The 15,532-nt window shown below is 44.4% G+C and overlaps 2 protein-coding genes across 2 annotated transcripts in view; both read right to left on the reverse strand.

Moving 5' to 3' along the window:
* The window catches only part of TRIM33 (tripartite motif containing 33), a 43,859-nt gene extending 33,361 nt beyond the window's left edge, over positions 1 to 10,498 (reverse strand). The window contains exon 1 of the mRNA XM_067310822.1: positions 10,045 to 10,498. Coding sequence (XP_067166923.1) covers positions 10,045 to 10,498 — 454 coding nt within the window. The remainder of the gene's footprint in view (positions 1 to 10,044) is intronic.
* A 536-nt stretch (positions 10,499 to 11,034) lies between these two features.
* On the reverse strand, positions 11,035 to 15,160 carry BCAS2 (BCAS2 pre-mRNA processing factor). The gene is made up of 7 exons (XM_067310650.1): positions 15,029 to 15,160; positions 14,861 to 14,953; positions 14,716 to 14,786; positions 14,430 to 14,591; positions 13,278 to 13,328; positions 12,022 to 12,102; positions 11,035 to 11,466 (listed from the first exon to the last, which is right to left on the reverse strand). The coding sequence occupies exons 1-7, from the start codon at positions 15,119 to 15,121 to the stop codon at positions 11,340 to 11,342; spliced, it is 678 nt and encodes a 225-aa protein (XP_067166751.1). The 5' UTR covers positions 15,122 to 15,160; the 3' UTR covers positions 11,035 to 11,339.
* Between the last annotated feature and the right edge of the window lie 372 nt (positions 15,161 to 15,532).

Raw genomic sequence — 15,532 nt, forward strand, 5'->3', positions numbered from 1 at the left:
GTTATTCTGGAGCCATAAGTTTATATTCTGGAAGTTAACAGCAGCACTAAAGCAAAGAGTTGAGAATCAGGATGTTTGTTTCAGATATGGCAGGATTTAGTTCAAATCCCATGCAGCTCAGTTTCACCTAACCACAAAATGCTTCTTCCCTGACAGAAGCATTAGAAGAAATAATAAATACTGAAAGTATCAGGTGAAACTCTGTGCTTAGGGTCCACGATGCTTTAAACTACAGTTCCTCTCTGGCTTATTCACAGTATTGAAATGAATTACAGCTTATTCTAAATTAATTGTGCAGTTAAGATCAGATTTGATTTTTCCTGTCACGTACTTCTCCAAACATTTGCCAGGATAGCAGAAGTATGTTCAATCATACAAGTTTACCGTCTCATCCACTGTTGCATACAACATGTAGCCTGAACAGAGTTTTGTTTCTCTCCTTTTATCCTACCTAAGGCTGATTTAAGTGAGAAGCAGGAATAATTTCTTACCTGAAAATTAGGTTTGAGAGTCACCAATCCAGCAGGTAGGAAAAGCCTGCTTTGCACTGTCAACCACACTCAAAGGCAGACAGGTCTCACTTGCCATCTTCTCACACCATGAGCCACTCCTGCCTATCATGCCACCAGCAGAGAGAGAGAGAGTTTCCAAAGCCTGCAACAGAGGGAGAAAAGAAACTCCCAGATTCCTTGCGACAAGCTCCTAAGGAGTCTCCTGGCCTTGCCAGAAAGAGCAATCCACCTGATACACTAATCTGAGCTGAGGAAAACCACCACGGAGAACTGACAGAGAAGCACGACTGCAACAGGGTAGTCAGGGATCCTCTGCAGGAAGTACAGCCAGATGTGGCTGCGCGCAGCTAGCCAAGGCCTGCACTCTGCACTCTCCCACCCTCTCCAACGCACAGCAGCAGCTTGAGGCAGCACCTGCCAGAAATGGGTAAAGGGAACGCCGCCTCTTCCAAGACCAGTCGCGGCCCTGGCATGGAGTTGCCCCTGCTCGCGTGGGAACCTGCGTCCCCGCAAGTTCGGCTGTGAGCAACAACCACGGGACCAAAGACTGTCAGACAAGAGCGTCTGAGCACACCTTCAGCTCTCCAGGCAACTCCTGGAAGGTTAGCAGCTATGCTTCTGACCGAAGTAGAAGATAAAATGCCTCAGACAAAGAACTAAGAGTTTTGTCAGAATGAAGAGACAAGCAACAGAAATTTTAATGCATAACAAGTGTCGTACTATTCAAAAATTGCTAGAAGTCACATCTTCCTTAAATCTCATGTTAGACATTCCCACTTTTTGGTAATAAAAGATTTTACTAAGAATACAGATATGAGAGGAGCATCTATTTAATCCTTTTAACTATTTATGATTTAGATAACCAAGCACACTAAGCTAAAACACAGACATCAAAGGAAGTCAGCAAGTGAAAAACTGAAATATATTAAGGAGCAAAAAGTAACTTTTTGTTTTTCTAAAAACAGAAAGATTGCTAACAAAAAATCTACAATATAATCCAGTGCCAAATCTCAATGGAACATTTCAAAGAACTTAAAATTTCAAATGGGAGATGTGTTTTTAATCTACCATTGTCAACTAACACCTAAAGCCACAAAGAAAGTATTTTCTTAATTATAATTCTGAACTATGACGATACCTTCTTTACATATGTGTTTTTAAAATTTCCCCAGGGTGATCACATTTCTCTGATGGCTATTTGCATGCATCTCAAAATGTGAGTTTTTTTTTCAACAGCGTAATACAATTAATTCTTAAACCATTTTAAACAGCAGATATTAAAACCTGACTTATAATTCATTTCTCCAGTCTGACTCCTTAATACTGGCAACATTGAAATACTCTTCCAAATTTTAAAAATGCTTTAAAATGAGAAAGCTACAGAAATGGAAGGAAAAATGCCTGATTCTCTGTATTCCCAGTCTTGTGGGATCAAAGTAGGGAAATTTTTCCAGAGAAAGCTTATGTCAAGCTGTTGACTGTTATACATACTCTAGTTTGATGTTAGGTCGGACTTCCTTAATATCAATTAACATCAATTGCAATTGACCGATCTGCCCCCAGTACTTCTTTGCGAGATGCATTCTGCCCAGTATGATAGCATGCGTTCAACTCATACCTACTGCTTCTGCATACAAGACAACAAAAAAACCCGACATGTTCTGAACCCTGTTCTTCACTCCCTACTCACATGTCTGGAAACTACCTGCTGGAAGGTCACCAGGTATTTCAGAGACCATCTGCAGATGAGCAAGGATTCTTGAGATAGCCAACATGAATTATTTTGTTTCCTAGTCAAATCCATGTACTACATGACCACCTTGATCTGATTTTTTGAATTTTTGATTACAAACACCAGAGCAAAGTTGGCTGGAAGTCTCCAGCACTATGGCCATGGTGGGAGAGAAAGGGGAGGGAAAGGGAACACAGCTACACAGCTAATTTCAAGCAATACTTGAAAGCTAATACGGTAAGAAGTTTCTTTCAATAAGAAATACTCAAAGTGCTAATTCCAAAAGAGCCTCTGGCACAAAGCAAAGGGTGCTGCCAAGGGTGAGCCCATCCCCAAAGCAAGCAGGGCCGGCCAGGCGTGCAGCCCCCCCCGCTGGGCGCGCGCTCATGCGGTGCCGGCTGCGCAGACGCAGCTGCGCGGAGGGGCTCGGCCTCTGCAGCAGCCCAGCAGCTCCGGGCAGAGCTGGGCACACAAAGTGTATGCCACTGACCATCGATTCAGTTCGTTAAGTTATTCTCCCCTCCACCATTTTTTATGTTCTCAGACTTCTTGTACGGATGGATTTCTCCCTTTTAAAATCACCGTACCTGACACTGATTCTAAATTATCCATTTTCATCAGAAGGAATTCCTCATTCTCTGTGTGTTAATTTTATTTAAATCTCCAAAGCTGCTTGATCCAACCAATTTGCCAGCTTTTACTACTCATAACAGTAACTTGTTCTTTCTTATTTAGAAACAATTTCACCTGAGATGAGACATACTAAAGCTCAAAAGAGAATCATAGTACCCTTCCACAAAAGGTAAATTTCAAACACTAGTTTATTTTCAATACAACATGAATATCTGTTTCAAGCATATTCCTGAGGAAATTTTCCATTTTTTCCACTCCAAACAGAAAATGCAGTTCTAGTCACTTTACACAAGAACACACACCAAAAAAATAAAAACCACAACAGCTAAAAACGAGAGAATGCGTGCAATACACACAAAGTAAACCAAACAAAATGAATCAAAACCACACCATCACAGACACCTGTTTAAGTAGATATTTACAGGTTTGTTTTTCTTAATTCATAATGGATATCACTAAGAGCCATTTTGAGGAAGAAGAGTAAGTTATACCAGTTTTTAATCAGTCAATCACGGTATGATAACACCATACTTGTTACCTGTATCATTTCAACAGGCACGTTCTCAGTTGCTTCCTATTTAGCGCAAGAAAGAGACCATATGTTTCAAAACTGAAACCTATTCACAAGAAGTCTAACAGACCAGGTGAACCAAATACAGTTGCCAAAGTCCACTGGATAAATGCCTTAATTATTACTCAACCAACCCTAGAAATCATGAACAGAACAGACAGTGCTATGAACAAGGGGCGCAATTTCTATAAAGTCCTGAGGACCTATAATACGTAGCATGGACTTAGACGTCATTGGCCAACCTAGCAAACAGAAACTCTCCGTTCTCTATTTAGATTCATGAATAATTTATCCAGTAATTACACCAATCTCACAAAGAAAAGCAAACTGTTGTTTAAGACCATAAGACCTAATGACTTGCAATGCAATTTCTTTTTAGCTTTCCTTCTTGAAACAGGAAAACAGTGAAAAGTTAGACTCTTAAAACTTACCTGTGTTCTATAACTTAAATGCAAAGTCACTGAAATATTTTCACAGTGCTTCTTTTTGCAAACCATGAACATGTATTGGCCAGCTCTTTCTGGCACTGGTCTACACTCCTGAATGCAGAGTGCTGGGATGCAGAAAGTCTTGCTGAATGGTTAAGACAAGGTCTGAACCAAGAGGGGAACAGCGGGTACAGAGCCAAGAACTTCAACTAAGAGCAGCTGATGAGCAAAAGACAGAAATCGGGATATAAGCCAAGTCTGAAGAGTACCGTAGCGATGGCACAGGACGTAACACTGGACCCGAAAGAAGCCACTAAGGATGCAACCATAAACAGTTTATTACAAGAAGCAGTCTTCACACACAGGGATCACCCCGATGACCCCCAAGGCAGAGCTGATAAAGTTCGTTCATCTAGCAATAAGCCCAGCACTGAGGAAACACAAATGCATACTCAAAGAAAACGCAGCGTATCTTTGTTTTTAAGAAATGAGAGTCAACATATGCAAAGATAAGAACAAAACAGATGCAACTAGTACTCAAAATAATCCCAAAGACACAAAGGTATACGATTAAGGGATAAGACACTACAAAAAGTGCTTTGCACTTCAATGGCACCATTCACCACCAGATCCCTTCCATCACTGGACTCCTAACTATATGCCTAAAACATCAAAATTAGACATTTCTTACAATATGCTTTTACACATACATAAAAGACAGCTCTGCTGTTCACGTATCAAACGCTAAAGTGAAACTACCTCCTAGGAGGCATGAAGTCCTTTCATGCTACCCATACTACTAACCATTTTTTTCCCTCAGGAATAGAACATTTTTTTTATTCAACAGAACAAGGTGATTTTTAGATAAATTAAAGTTTAGGTACAATATTAACATTGCCTGCTCTTTTTGGAGCAACTTCCTCAAACAAGTCTTGCTTTTACATCACAGCAGAAAGATTATATTTTTCAGGATTTGTAATTTTGTGAGCTTTTTTCTTCTCTGAGGAGTGGGGAGCAGAAGGGAAGGTGTAACACATCCTCCAAGTATCTGACATATTTGACTCTTAGTTTGAAACCCAGGGAGTCTTTTCAGTAGTGCAAAGTGAAATTCAAAGTACCTCTCTTCCAAATGGTTTATCCAGGAATTGAGCCCAAATTGTTTTATTCCCAAATACCCTTACTTACATTCTACAATTTTTATTTTCGTTGAACATCCAACTTATTTAACATAAACTTCTGGATGATTGATCTGTAAGATGAAAATCAGGATAAATTCTTTAGTTACTTCATGACATTACAGAAAACTAAGACCCTAAAATAGGATTAAAAAAAAAACAAAAAAATTTTTTGATCTCATTTTAATATCCTAAAATAGAACATTTAAAGTATCTTGCAGACAACAAGTTGAACAGGAGGCAGCAGGATGCCCTTGCAGAAAAGCAGGCCAACTGCACCCTGGGCTGCATGAGCAAGTACAGCCAGCAGGTCCAGGGAGCAATCCTTCCCCTCCGTTCAGCCCTTTGGGAGACCACACCTGGACACAGGGTGCAGCGTGGGACTCCCCAGCACAGGACAGACACCGACACATGGGGGCAAGTCCAGCAGAGGCCCCCAAGACGGTGAGGGATGGAGCACACAACACAGGAGGAGAGGCTGCAGGAAACAGCCTTGTTTAGCCTGGACCTGGGGACCCTGCTGCTGTCTACAACTACCGGATGGGGGTGGCGCACTGAAAACTGACTCGAACCAACTCTTCCCAGAGGTGCACCATGGAAGGACCAGTGGTAACAGGCACGAGCTGGAACAAGGGAAATTTTGATTGAAATAATTTATATATATATATATATACACACACAAATACGCACACTTAAACACTGAGGGTAGTCAAACGCTGCCACGTGGGCTCACAGAGACTGTGAAACCACCATCCTAGTAAATACTCAAAACTCAACTGGACATGGCCCTAAGCAACCTCCTCTACCTGGACCTCTTTGAGCAAGAGGTTGGGCTAGAGACCTCTGGAGGTCCCTTCCAGCCTATGTGATTCTGTGATCTTTCAAGAACATTCATTTTAAATAAATGGCTTAGATTTTCTGTTGATACTAATGAGACATCACATCAATTACCCCTAGACTAAAACTCTACCAAGGCATCCACTGACAATCAAGTCTTCAACCTTGCACAATCCTAATTAATGTTTTCTCAAACATTATCATTTTAGACATCTGTTTTTAAACATACATACTTGTTTTGGGTTGAAAAGTGTCAATGCAAAAGTACTTGAGTGAATAAAAGTAAACTCAAAATCACTTCAGATGTTTACACTGCTATAATGACAATAAAGCTTCACGCTTCAGGAAATATTTGTAAGCACTTGTGTGATCTAATAACTCAAACTTCCTTTTTAAGTTAAAACTTGGCACGTATGCAGTCCTCTAAGGAACAAATCTCTGCCAGGTTTCACTTATTGGTTGTGAACACCAACAGTAGTTACTGCACATGCATAATATTCACTTCCCTCAGCAATTTAAGTGTTCATCAGATGTGTATTTCTGAATAGCCACACATCAAAACACCTGTTCTAGTTTCATTGATTAGACATTCAAATAAATCCACATAGGTCAAACAAGTGACACAATCTATCCAAAAAAAAAAAAATTTTTAAAAAAAGAACCTGCTTTGAAGTTCTATTCCTAACTCAGCTTCTTCACTTCTCTTTTTTTAAACCAAACAATTCCTGCTTATATCATAACTGTCATGAATGGAACTGATAACACATCATACTTAATACAGAAAAACAATTTGTTGTAGTCACAGACATCAATTCTAGGGTTATTATAAAAATAACACATGACTAGAGCATACTCAAACAAAAACATTATATTAAAATACACTGTTAATGTAGATTGAAATTTATATTTCAGACAAAGATTTCTTAATACCTCCAGAATATGAGCTAAACATTTTTCAGAATTCAACCTTTCTGGGGCTCCAGTGTATATTTATGTCCCTGTCTCACCAACACAAGAGAAAGCCAAAGAGTCAAGAGAGCTCAGGTACAGGAATGAAGCTGGATTGCGTGCTGACATTCACTGAAACCAAGACTGAAGGCATTTGCATAGCTTAAGCAGTCCATTTGAAATGGGAATTTTCAACTTTCCTGACTGAAAATACAATAACTACTACCAAACTAAGATAATTAAGTTATACATAAATTATATCATGTCTGTGAGAATGTGATATATGACCCCCTTCCAAAGCAAATGAAAAATAGAATTACTGCATAATTTAAGGTGTGACTTAATATAATTTTTCTGAACACACATACTACGTATAGGAGTTGAGTTCAGCATCTCAAAACAATCTACAGTACTATATATTACAGCACTCCCAGTATTAAATGTACTGTTGCTCTACTTATATGTACATGCACATAAACCAATTGTCTACATTTTCCGTAAGCTCTCCGAAAGCATCTCGTAGCTTATTTTCTAAGTTTTCAGCAGCCTAATGAAGGCCTGCCAGATTGTGACATTCACAAGGAGCTGGGAGAACCACACATTCTCTCTACTGAGATAATCTTCTTAAGAGAGATTGTAAATACCTCAGAGAGGCAGTGAAATCTCAAAATAACCTATCCTCCCAGGAATAAAAGCAGGGAGTACATAAAAAAGTTGCTTTGCAGTATCTTTAATTTCCTAAAATCTCTAACTTAAAAATACATATTTTTCAGAATAATGTAATACTTAACACAAGAAGGCATTTTCTTTTAGGCTTCTATTCAACCTAAAAGAAATAGTCTAGCTGGACAGCTGATACAGCAGACAGAGAGAATTCATCTATCCACCCAATAAAATGCATACTTCAGTGACCTATAAAGGTCATTTATACCTGCAACAGGTAGGAAACCATCAGTTACTTTTCATACTACCGCAAACCATAACTTTGGAGAATTATTTTTAACTTTGGTCAGTGTTTCTCAGGTTTAGGAATTGAGACCATTTTTCTGTCCTCAGTAGTAGTGTCCCTCAAAGGAGGGACGATGGGGTAGGAGAAGAGATCCCGATATGGACCAGTTGCAACTGCTGCCTTCAAGCCTCTTTCCTGTCTTCTCCATAAGAGCAGCATGCTGCCGTCAGGGAAGGGTACTGTCACTCAGAGAGGTGCTATGTAGGTACTGACCTTGCGCTCAACTCCCAGTAGGCAGCTTCCACAGTCACTGTCCAATAAATATATATATTTAGTATTTTAAGTACTGGCAATTCTTAAGGAGCAAAACCTGAAACTAAATTAAGAAAGCAACCGGAAAAATGTTGAGGAAAAAAAAAAGCCACAGCAGTTTTTTCAAGGCATCTGTAATTCTTTTATCTAGGTGTAGAATACCTGAAAAATAGCAGGCAAATTTAGACACATATAAAATAGCATGGCATAGAATCCAGCAGCGAGAGCCTGCAGGTGAGTGTAACCTGCTTCAGGTATAGCTATGGGTACCATTTCCCATTAATTCTTTCTTCAAGAAAACAGTATCTGCTCACAGCAGGGTAACAAAAGCCTTTAAAAACTACAGAATTACATTAAAAAGTTAGGGAAAGTACAGAAGCAGTAGAAGTGAAAGTAACACTAGGATTCCTAACTGTTATAATCTATGCCAGCTGGGAAGGAATCCACATGACTAAGCAACATGGTACTTCTCTGTATATTAAGAATGTCCATTTTTACCTCATTTTTTTGTAGAGTGTTTCATTTGCCATCAACTGATTCCATTTGTAATGCGCAGAGAGAGCTGTCCACAAAACTGCAGCTTTATCTGCAGTTCTGGTTGGTCAATGCTTCGTTCTTAAGTGACTCACCAGACTAATAAATACCATCACGGCTGGACCATACACATCATTACCTACATGCACATCTTGCTCAGGTCAGCTAAAAGTTCTTGATGCACCAATCAAACGCTGAATACTTATTTTACCAAAGCACACCATCAAGCATTCTTAAAACGTGTATGACAGGAACTGATATTCCAGTTCATATTTACTTCAGAAGTTGCCATTCACTTTTCCTGCACCTGTACCTTAACAGACACATTCATTTAATCCCACTAAGTCCTAGAATATAAACCTAGCCTTGCCGGTCCTGTAACTTTTAATACTATACATCATGCAAAATGCAGAACCTAGAACTTAACAAAAAGGATCATAAGACCAACCGAATGCTTTAGCTAGCCTATTTAAAGTACATTTAATACATCACCTCTTTAAAACTGATGGACCTTCTAAGACCATATCCCAGACGAACAGGTTCTGAACATTTTGTATGAAAGAACCACTACTACCCCAAGTTAATTCCTTATCAACACATCACTGTGCAACACAGGAAAGACTTGAGTCGTTGTTAAAACCAGGAAGATGTCACTGAACAAGGTTCCTTTGACTACAGGGCCCAGTTAAGAGCTATAAAACCACTTACCAGGGCCCTAGTTTGGTCTGTAGACCACAGCGTGAGTCACTTTGCTAAAAGCTTTACAATTCCATCCCTGAACACGCAAACAAATAAGAAAGTTAAATTCAAGTTGTGATTTCAACAAAAGTATATGGAAGGAGAAGTCTGCACTTGTCCCATAGCACAAAACGTGTGTATGCACAGAGTACACAGGCAAGGCAACTGACGAGCGAGACTGCAATGTTTTAACTACACACACAGGAAGCTGGAAACACATATCTGGAAGTAGGTGTACTACACATACCACTTCCCATTCAGCACATAATTCTCTATCAACAGATGTCACTTAGACAAATAGTTTTCTCAGACACTGTAGAAGTGAACAGTCGAACATCTCATAGATATGCTTCTAATATAGTACCTCTGAAAATCAAAACAAAACAAAACACACAACCTAATTTGCACTACCATTCCAAAACGCGCAGACCAACTTCCAAATCTCGGCCACGACTTGGAAACACGAAGCATACTGCACACGGGTGTTGTAAGGATTATGGCAGTAGAAACACCAGCGATCGCACACGCAATCTCTCCGAGTCTGGCCATTGGAGAAGCCGAGGAGAAGGCAGGATTCACAGTGGGGACGTCCCAGCTGCCGGGCAAGGCCGGCCCGGCGCGGAGACAACACGCGAGGGAGCGGCGCAGGGCGGCGCGGCGCAGGGCGGCGCTCACCTTGCTGGATGTCGCCGTTGGCCCCGCCGGGCACGGGCACGCTGAGCTGCCGCTCGGGCTCGGGCAGGCAGCGCCGGCAGAAGGAGTGCAGGCAGGGCAGCAGCTTGGGCTCGGCCTCGCGCCGGCTCTGCAGGCTCTGCGCGCACACGGCGCAGGTGTCCAGCAGCGAGAAGGGCCCCGGCGCCGCCGGCGTCAGCGGCGGCACCGGGCTGGGGCCCGGCCCCGGGGCGGCCCCGGGCCCCGCCGCCGCCTCGGCCTCCGCCTCCCCAGGACCGCGCTCCGCCGCCGCCGCCGCCGCGCCCGGGCTCTCCTGCTCCTCGGGCAGCGCGGCGGCGGGCGCGGGCGGCGCGGCGACCGAGAGGGACGCGGCGGCGGGCTCCAGGCCGCCGCCTCCGCCCGGCCCAGCCTCCGCGGCCCCCTCCCCGCCGCCGCCACCTCCTTTGTTTTCCGCCATGTTTCCTCCTTTGAACCCAACTCCCCGCTCCGCGCACTCGCAGCTCCGCGCCTGCGCGCGCACGCACGCACGGCGTCACCATGCGTCGCGCGCGCGCCGCGGCGGGGAGGCGGGCACGCGCCCAGGGCTGCGCAGGCGCGGTCGCGGCCCCCCCCCCCCCCCAGGCCCCGCGAGGAGCGCGTGCTCGGCCGTTAGGGGGACGCCTTGAGAGATGAGGCGTGACGTAGCTCAGGCCGGGGAAGCGCATGCGCTGGCCCCCGCCGGGGCGGTGAATCGCCACCCCGCTGCGCCGTGAACTCGCCGCGACGCCCCATTGGCTTGCGGCGGCGGGGCCCCAGCCAATCGCCAGGGGTGGCGGGCCGCCGCGGGAGGGCCAACCCTCCGCCCCCGGGGCCGCGCCAGAGGCAGGTACAGCCCCTCGCGCCCCACCGGCCCCAGGGCAAGTGCACAGGCGTGCAACACAAATGCTATTGGGGGGTTTATTTGCCTGACACGACTCAGGTTGTTTTCTGAATGCGTAGCAAAAGCCATACAAATAGCAAAACAAGGTTTATTTCAGGCATAGGGGAAAATGCAAAAACATTAAACACTTATTTCTAAGAGCCACTGCTTTATATAAGTGAAATAATTCACAGTACACTTAACTGTGCCAATAATGTACTTGAACAGATATTCTGAGTCTTCCTCATTTTAAATTCTAGGAGGAGGTAGGGTCAACAACACTTAAAAAATACCTTTCCCTCACCTTACACAACTGCAAGTGGATGTATAAAACCATGTAGCATCTCCAAATACTTATTTTTTTAAAATATGCAGCAGTAAAACAGTAAGGATTAAACCCTCAGAAGTCTTGCTGGATGTTCTTCTTGTTTGCTTCCCCATGCTGTTGTTTGATTTGTGAAATTTCATTTTCTAGCTGCACAATAGTTCGTTCAATCTCATAATTTTTACTCACAAGAGACACCCATCTGGAAGGAAACAAAAACAAAAAGCCTTTAAGTGCTATTTGGGCTTTAACAATTCTCCTTTTTAAAAATCAGAGGAACAAGATAGTTATTGATTCAAAGAAAGTGAAGATACTAAATGAAGCAGCATTTTTCTCAATAGATGATAAACCTCAGTTGATATCAATGGTAATTTGGACAACTAAAGTGACAAAAAGTAATTTTTTAGCTCTGTTTAAGGTTTAACATACAAAACTTCATGTACTAGGTTATGAGAAAAAAGGCTCAAAAACACTGACTTTGAATATTTAAAGACAAGTTTAAGAAATAATTTACACAGACAATTTCAAGCACCTAATATGCCCTCCTTCTCACCTCTGTTGCTCACTGTTTCACTCAACCACAATAACTTATGTAGAACTGAATTATGCATCCTTTAAAACATTTTGCATGGAGTAACAGTATTCCTGCAAAAACATCTTATGAGATCACTGAAAAATTACTGACATTCTCCAATAAAGAATTTAATGCAAAAGATATACTTATGGAAGATTTAAAAGAAAAATTCTAGATACTCACGTAGATTCCATTTCTCGTAGCTTAGCCCCAGCTGTGAGCTGCATGTTCTTTCGTTGCCAGTTCAGATCTTGAATGTTTTTCCTGGGGGAGAAAAGACTATATATTCTTTGTTTCCTTTTTTTAAAATTTGTAAAATCTGCTGTTAAATCTTCAAATACACCTAAACCCTAAAAGTACTAGGATCCTGGCTACAAAAGGGCTTTTTCCTAACTACCACATACAGATGGACAAAGCCCAGGGCAGGGCTGCACACAGAATCCCAAGATAAGTTTTAAAAACAAACAAACAAACAAACACTTAACACCCTACTATGAGCAAAGGTTCAAAAATTCAAACCTTCTGCTACAGCAGGAAATGCAAAAGTTGGCCAAGCCCAGAATCCAGCAGCTCTGTTTTGTTCTTTCTGAAAAAGGTCTGAAGAGCTAAGCTGATCTGCTCACAATTCACAATATCCAGTAATTCAGCGAAGCGTCTGCAAAGTGCCAAATACTTCTGACTACTCAGAGATCAAATCAGTTTTAGTTCACGCTCTTATTGTTAGCCTCCTTTCTATGCCTTGGTGTCTTCCTTTAGCCTTTCCCAACTCCAGAATCCTGTTTCTACCCACTCCCACATCAATTCTGTCCAAGACACTAATTCCAGCTAACCCAAAGAAGCAGGTAATGATAAAAGATATGACTTGCTACGCAACCTTGCTTTCTACGCATGTCCCAGTATGCAGTCCCATCTTCAGGCTGAAGATAGTGCAAATTATAGTAATTTACCTGAATCTGAAAGCTGAAAAGCTCTTACTTGCACAGTCCATAGCATCCTACCTAAATAAAGTGAGTTACTAAGGTGCACCATTTTGATATCCTACAACTCCATCAGTGAGCAATCCCTGTCTGTTAACTCATTAAAGCATTCACTTTTAAATGAGGCCAAACTAAACATCAGCCAGCATGTCTTCACTGAGACAACTACACGCTAAACAAAGGTCTATTAACAGCGAAAAGAAAACACGACTGTGTTTGAGAGAGGATCCCACCACAATTTGTTCTGCTCAAAGCAGAGGTTCAGACACAAAAACATAAGCAGAACAGGCATTATAAAGATATCAGTACGGGGTGGGACATGGGGTAGATCCCCCACTTACTATTCTAGGTCGTCTTTCCTGACTGTGGCAGCAGCGTACACACAAGCCTCTCTGCATAGCTGTGGAAGGAATTCATACCTCTTCCAACTTCAGTACAAGACTATGAAAAACAATGACTCACCTCAACTTCTGAAGTTCTTTCTGGGCTTGTTCTATCATATGAACCAGGTGCCTAATAGAATGGTAAGTGCAGTATTAGGAAAACACACACACCCATTTAACCTACCATTTAAATCTTCAGAGTTAAGCAAGGAACAAGCCTGTAATAGTGCAAATATCAGACAGCCTGTTATCAATGTAGTCTGTACTCTTCAATCCTGAGGGGCATAACACCCAAACACTTCTGTAGTAATAATATATGCAATTCAGGACATAAACCTTAAATAATCACCACATTCAGCCCTTGCCATCAGATAATCATATCATAAAGCTATATCCATCAGTTGATCAAGTTCTACCTTCAAGCTTTTTACTGTATATTTGCACTATTCTGATTAGAATAGTGTTGAAACATTCCATTACCTTATCACCAGGTAACAAGGTATGGTCTTCTAATTCTATTAGGTCTTCTAATTTTCATCCTAAACTTATCTGTAACAAATTTATATCACTTTTTTCCTTTTACAACATTGTCAGAGCACAAACAGTTCTTTTCTCTCCCCTGCATATTTATAAGAGTTAATGTATCCTCTTCCTGCCTCCCTTTTCTTAAGCTAAACAAACAACCCTTTGCCTCCTCTCAAGAAGTTACACATTCCTTTTGTCTACACCTTAATCAAAGCTTAAACTAACCATTCTTAAAAACGAGTATTAAAAATCTCTGCCTGAAATAGCCCAAGTGATTCCTCCAGCCATATTTTCTAGAGCTCTATTCAGCTTTTGCCACAGCTTTATTAACAAGTGGCTCCAGGCTGAAAAGGATTAGTAGCACATGCTCATTTCCAAATGTGGAATTACCATTTTAAAGATTGTCATAAGTTGGTTTAGTTATCTGCAATTTAAGCCTAATAACGACCAACAGTTAACCAAACAATAACTCATAAAATTCAAGATTTTGAGATGTACTGAATCTCAGGCTATTTTTAGGCCACAGAGGAGGGCTCCTCAGATCACAGTCATTTCTTGCGCATACAGTTTTCTCAAAGGGACTCCGCAGTGGTTCCAGGATACCTTCATAAGATTCTCACTGCGGTTATACAGAAAAACATGAGAAATATATGGAAAATAAAGCCACAGCTGTAAGGAGGTTCAGTAAAGCAGCAGAACGCCTTACTCGTTGTAGACCTTCCAGGCATTGCAGCCGTGCTGAGACATGAGCTCCAGGTTCTCGATGCGGACGGCCTGGTGCTCCAGCTGCGCCATGGAGTTGTTGACGCACTCTTGCCAGGCCGTGATGTCGTTCTTCTGGCCGGAGGAGGGGGCCGGCAGCTCGTACCTGCAACGAACCGCGCCGCGCCGCCCGCTCAGCCCGGCCCGCGGTGGCCGGGAGAAGGCCGGGGGAGCTGGCGGAGTGGGCCCGGAGGGGGGAGATCGGGCCCGGGGGGGCCGCCCGAGCTCACCTCTTCATGCTGAGCAGCTCCAGCGGCTGCCGGGCGGCCAGGCGCTCGAACTCGTTCCGCATAATCTCGGTCTGCGGGAACACGGCGGTGAGTCGGCGGCGGCGCCGGAGCCGCGGCCGCCGCCGCCGCCGCCACCGCTCCTCACCTCGAAGGCGCTGTAGTCGTGCGCCGGCAGGTAGCTGAGGTAGTTCTTCGTCGGCCGGTACCGCCGCGTCTCCTCCTCCACCAGCGCCGCGGCCTAAGCACACACGGGAGCGTCAGGGAGCGGAGCAGCCCGAGCCCGGCCCCGGCCCCCGCCCCGGCCCCCGCTCACCGCCTCGCGGACGCCCGGCGCCTCGTAGCCCTGGTCGAAGTAGGGCAGCGCGTCCACCACCACGTCGCCCGCCACCAGCCCCGGGCCCGACATGGCCGGCTCGGCTCGGCTCTGCGCCTGCGCGCGCGCCCGTCGCCGAGGCGCTCCGCAGAGCGCCTGCGCCCGCCGCGCGCCCCGCCCCGCCCCGCCCCGCCCCGCCCCGCCCGCCGCGCGCCCCGCCCCGCCCACCGCGCGACGGGCTGCGCTGGGGAGACAAGGGCGGCGGCCGGGCCCCACCGGGGATGGACGAGGGAGCAGGGGGAGAGGGAGACGGAGGCCCCACGGGGACGGGACGGGACGGGGAGCCGGGCCCCGCCAGGGACGGGACCGGGGGGCCGGACAGGACGGGGGGACGAGGGCCCCGCCGGGGACGGGACGGGACCGGGACGGACGGGCCCCGCCGGGGACGGGATGGGACAGGAGGGAGGAGCCGGGCCCCGCCAGGGACGGGACGGGACGGGGGGA

The sequence above is a fragment of the Apteryx mantelli genome, chromosome 25, assembly GCF_036417845.1.
Source record: "Apteryx mantelli isolate bAptMan1 chromosome 25, bAptMan1.hap1, whole genome shotgun sequence".
Classification (NCBI taxonomy): domain Eukaryota; kingdom Metazoa; phylum Chordata; class Aves; order Apterygiformes; family Apterygidae; genus Apteryx; species Apteryx mantelli.

Coding starts and splice junctions, on each gene's coding strand:
- BCAS2 (XM_067310650.1), bottom strand. CDS start 15,121: ATGTCGGGCCCGGGGCTGGTGGCGGGCGACGTGGTGGTGGACGCGCTG. Junction 13,329..14,429: donor GCCTGGAAGGTCTACAACGA/GTAAGGCGTTCT, acceptor CCATTCTATTAG/GCACCTGGTTCATATGATAG. Junction 12,103..13,277: donor AAAGAACTTCAGAAGTTGAG/GTGAGTCATTGT, acceptor TTTCTCCCCCAG/GAAAAACATTCAAGATCTGA.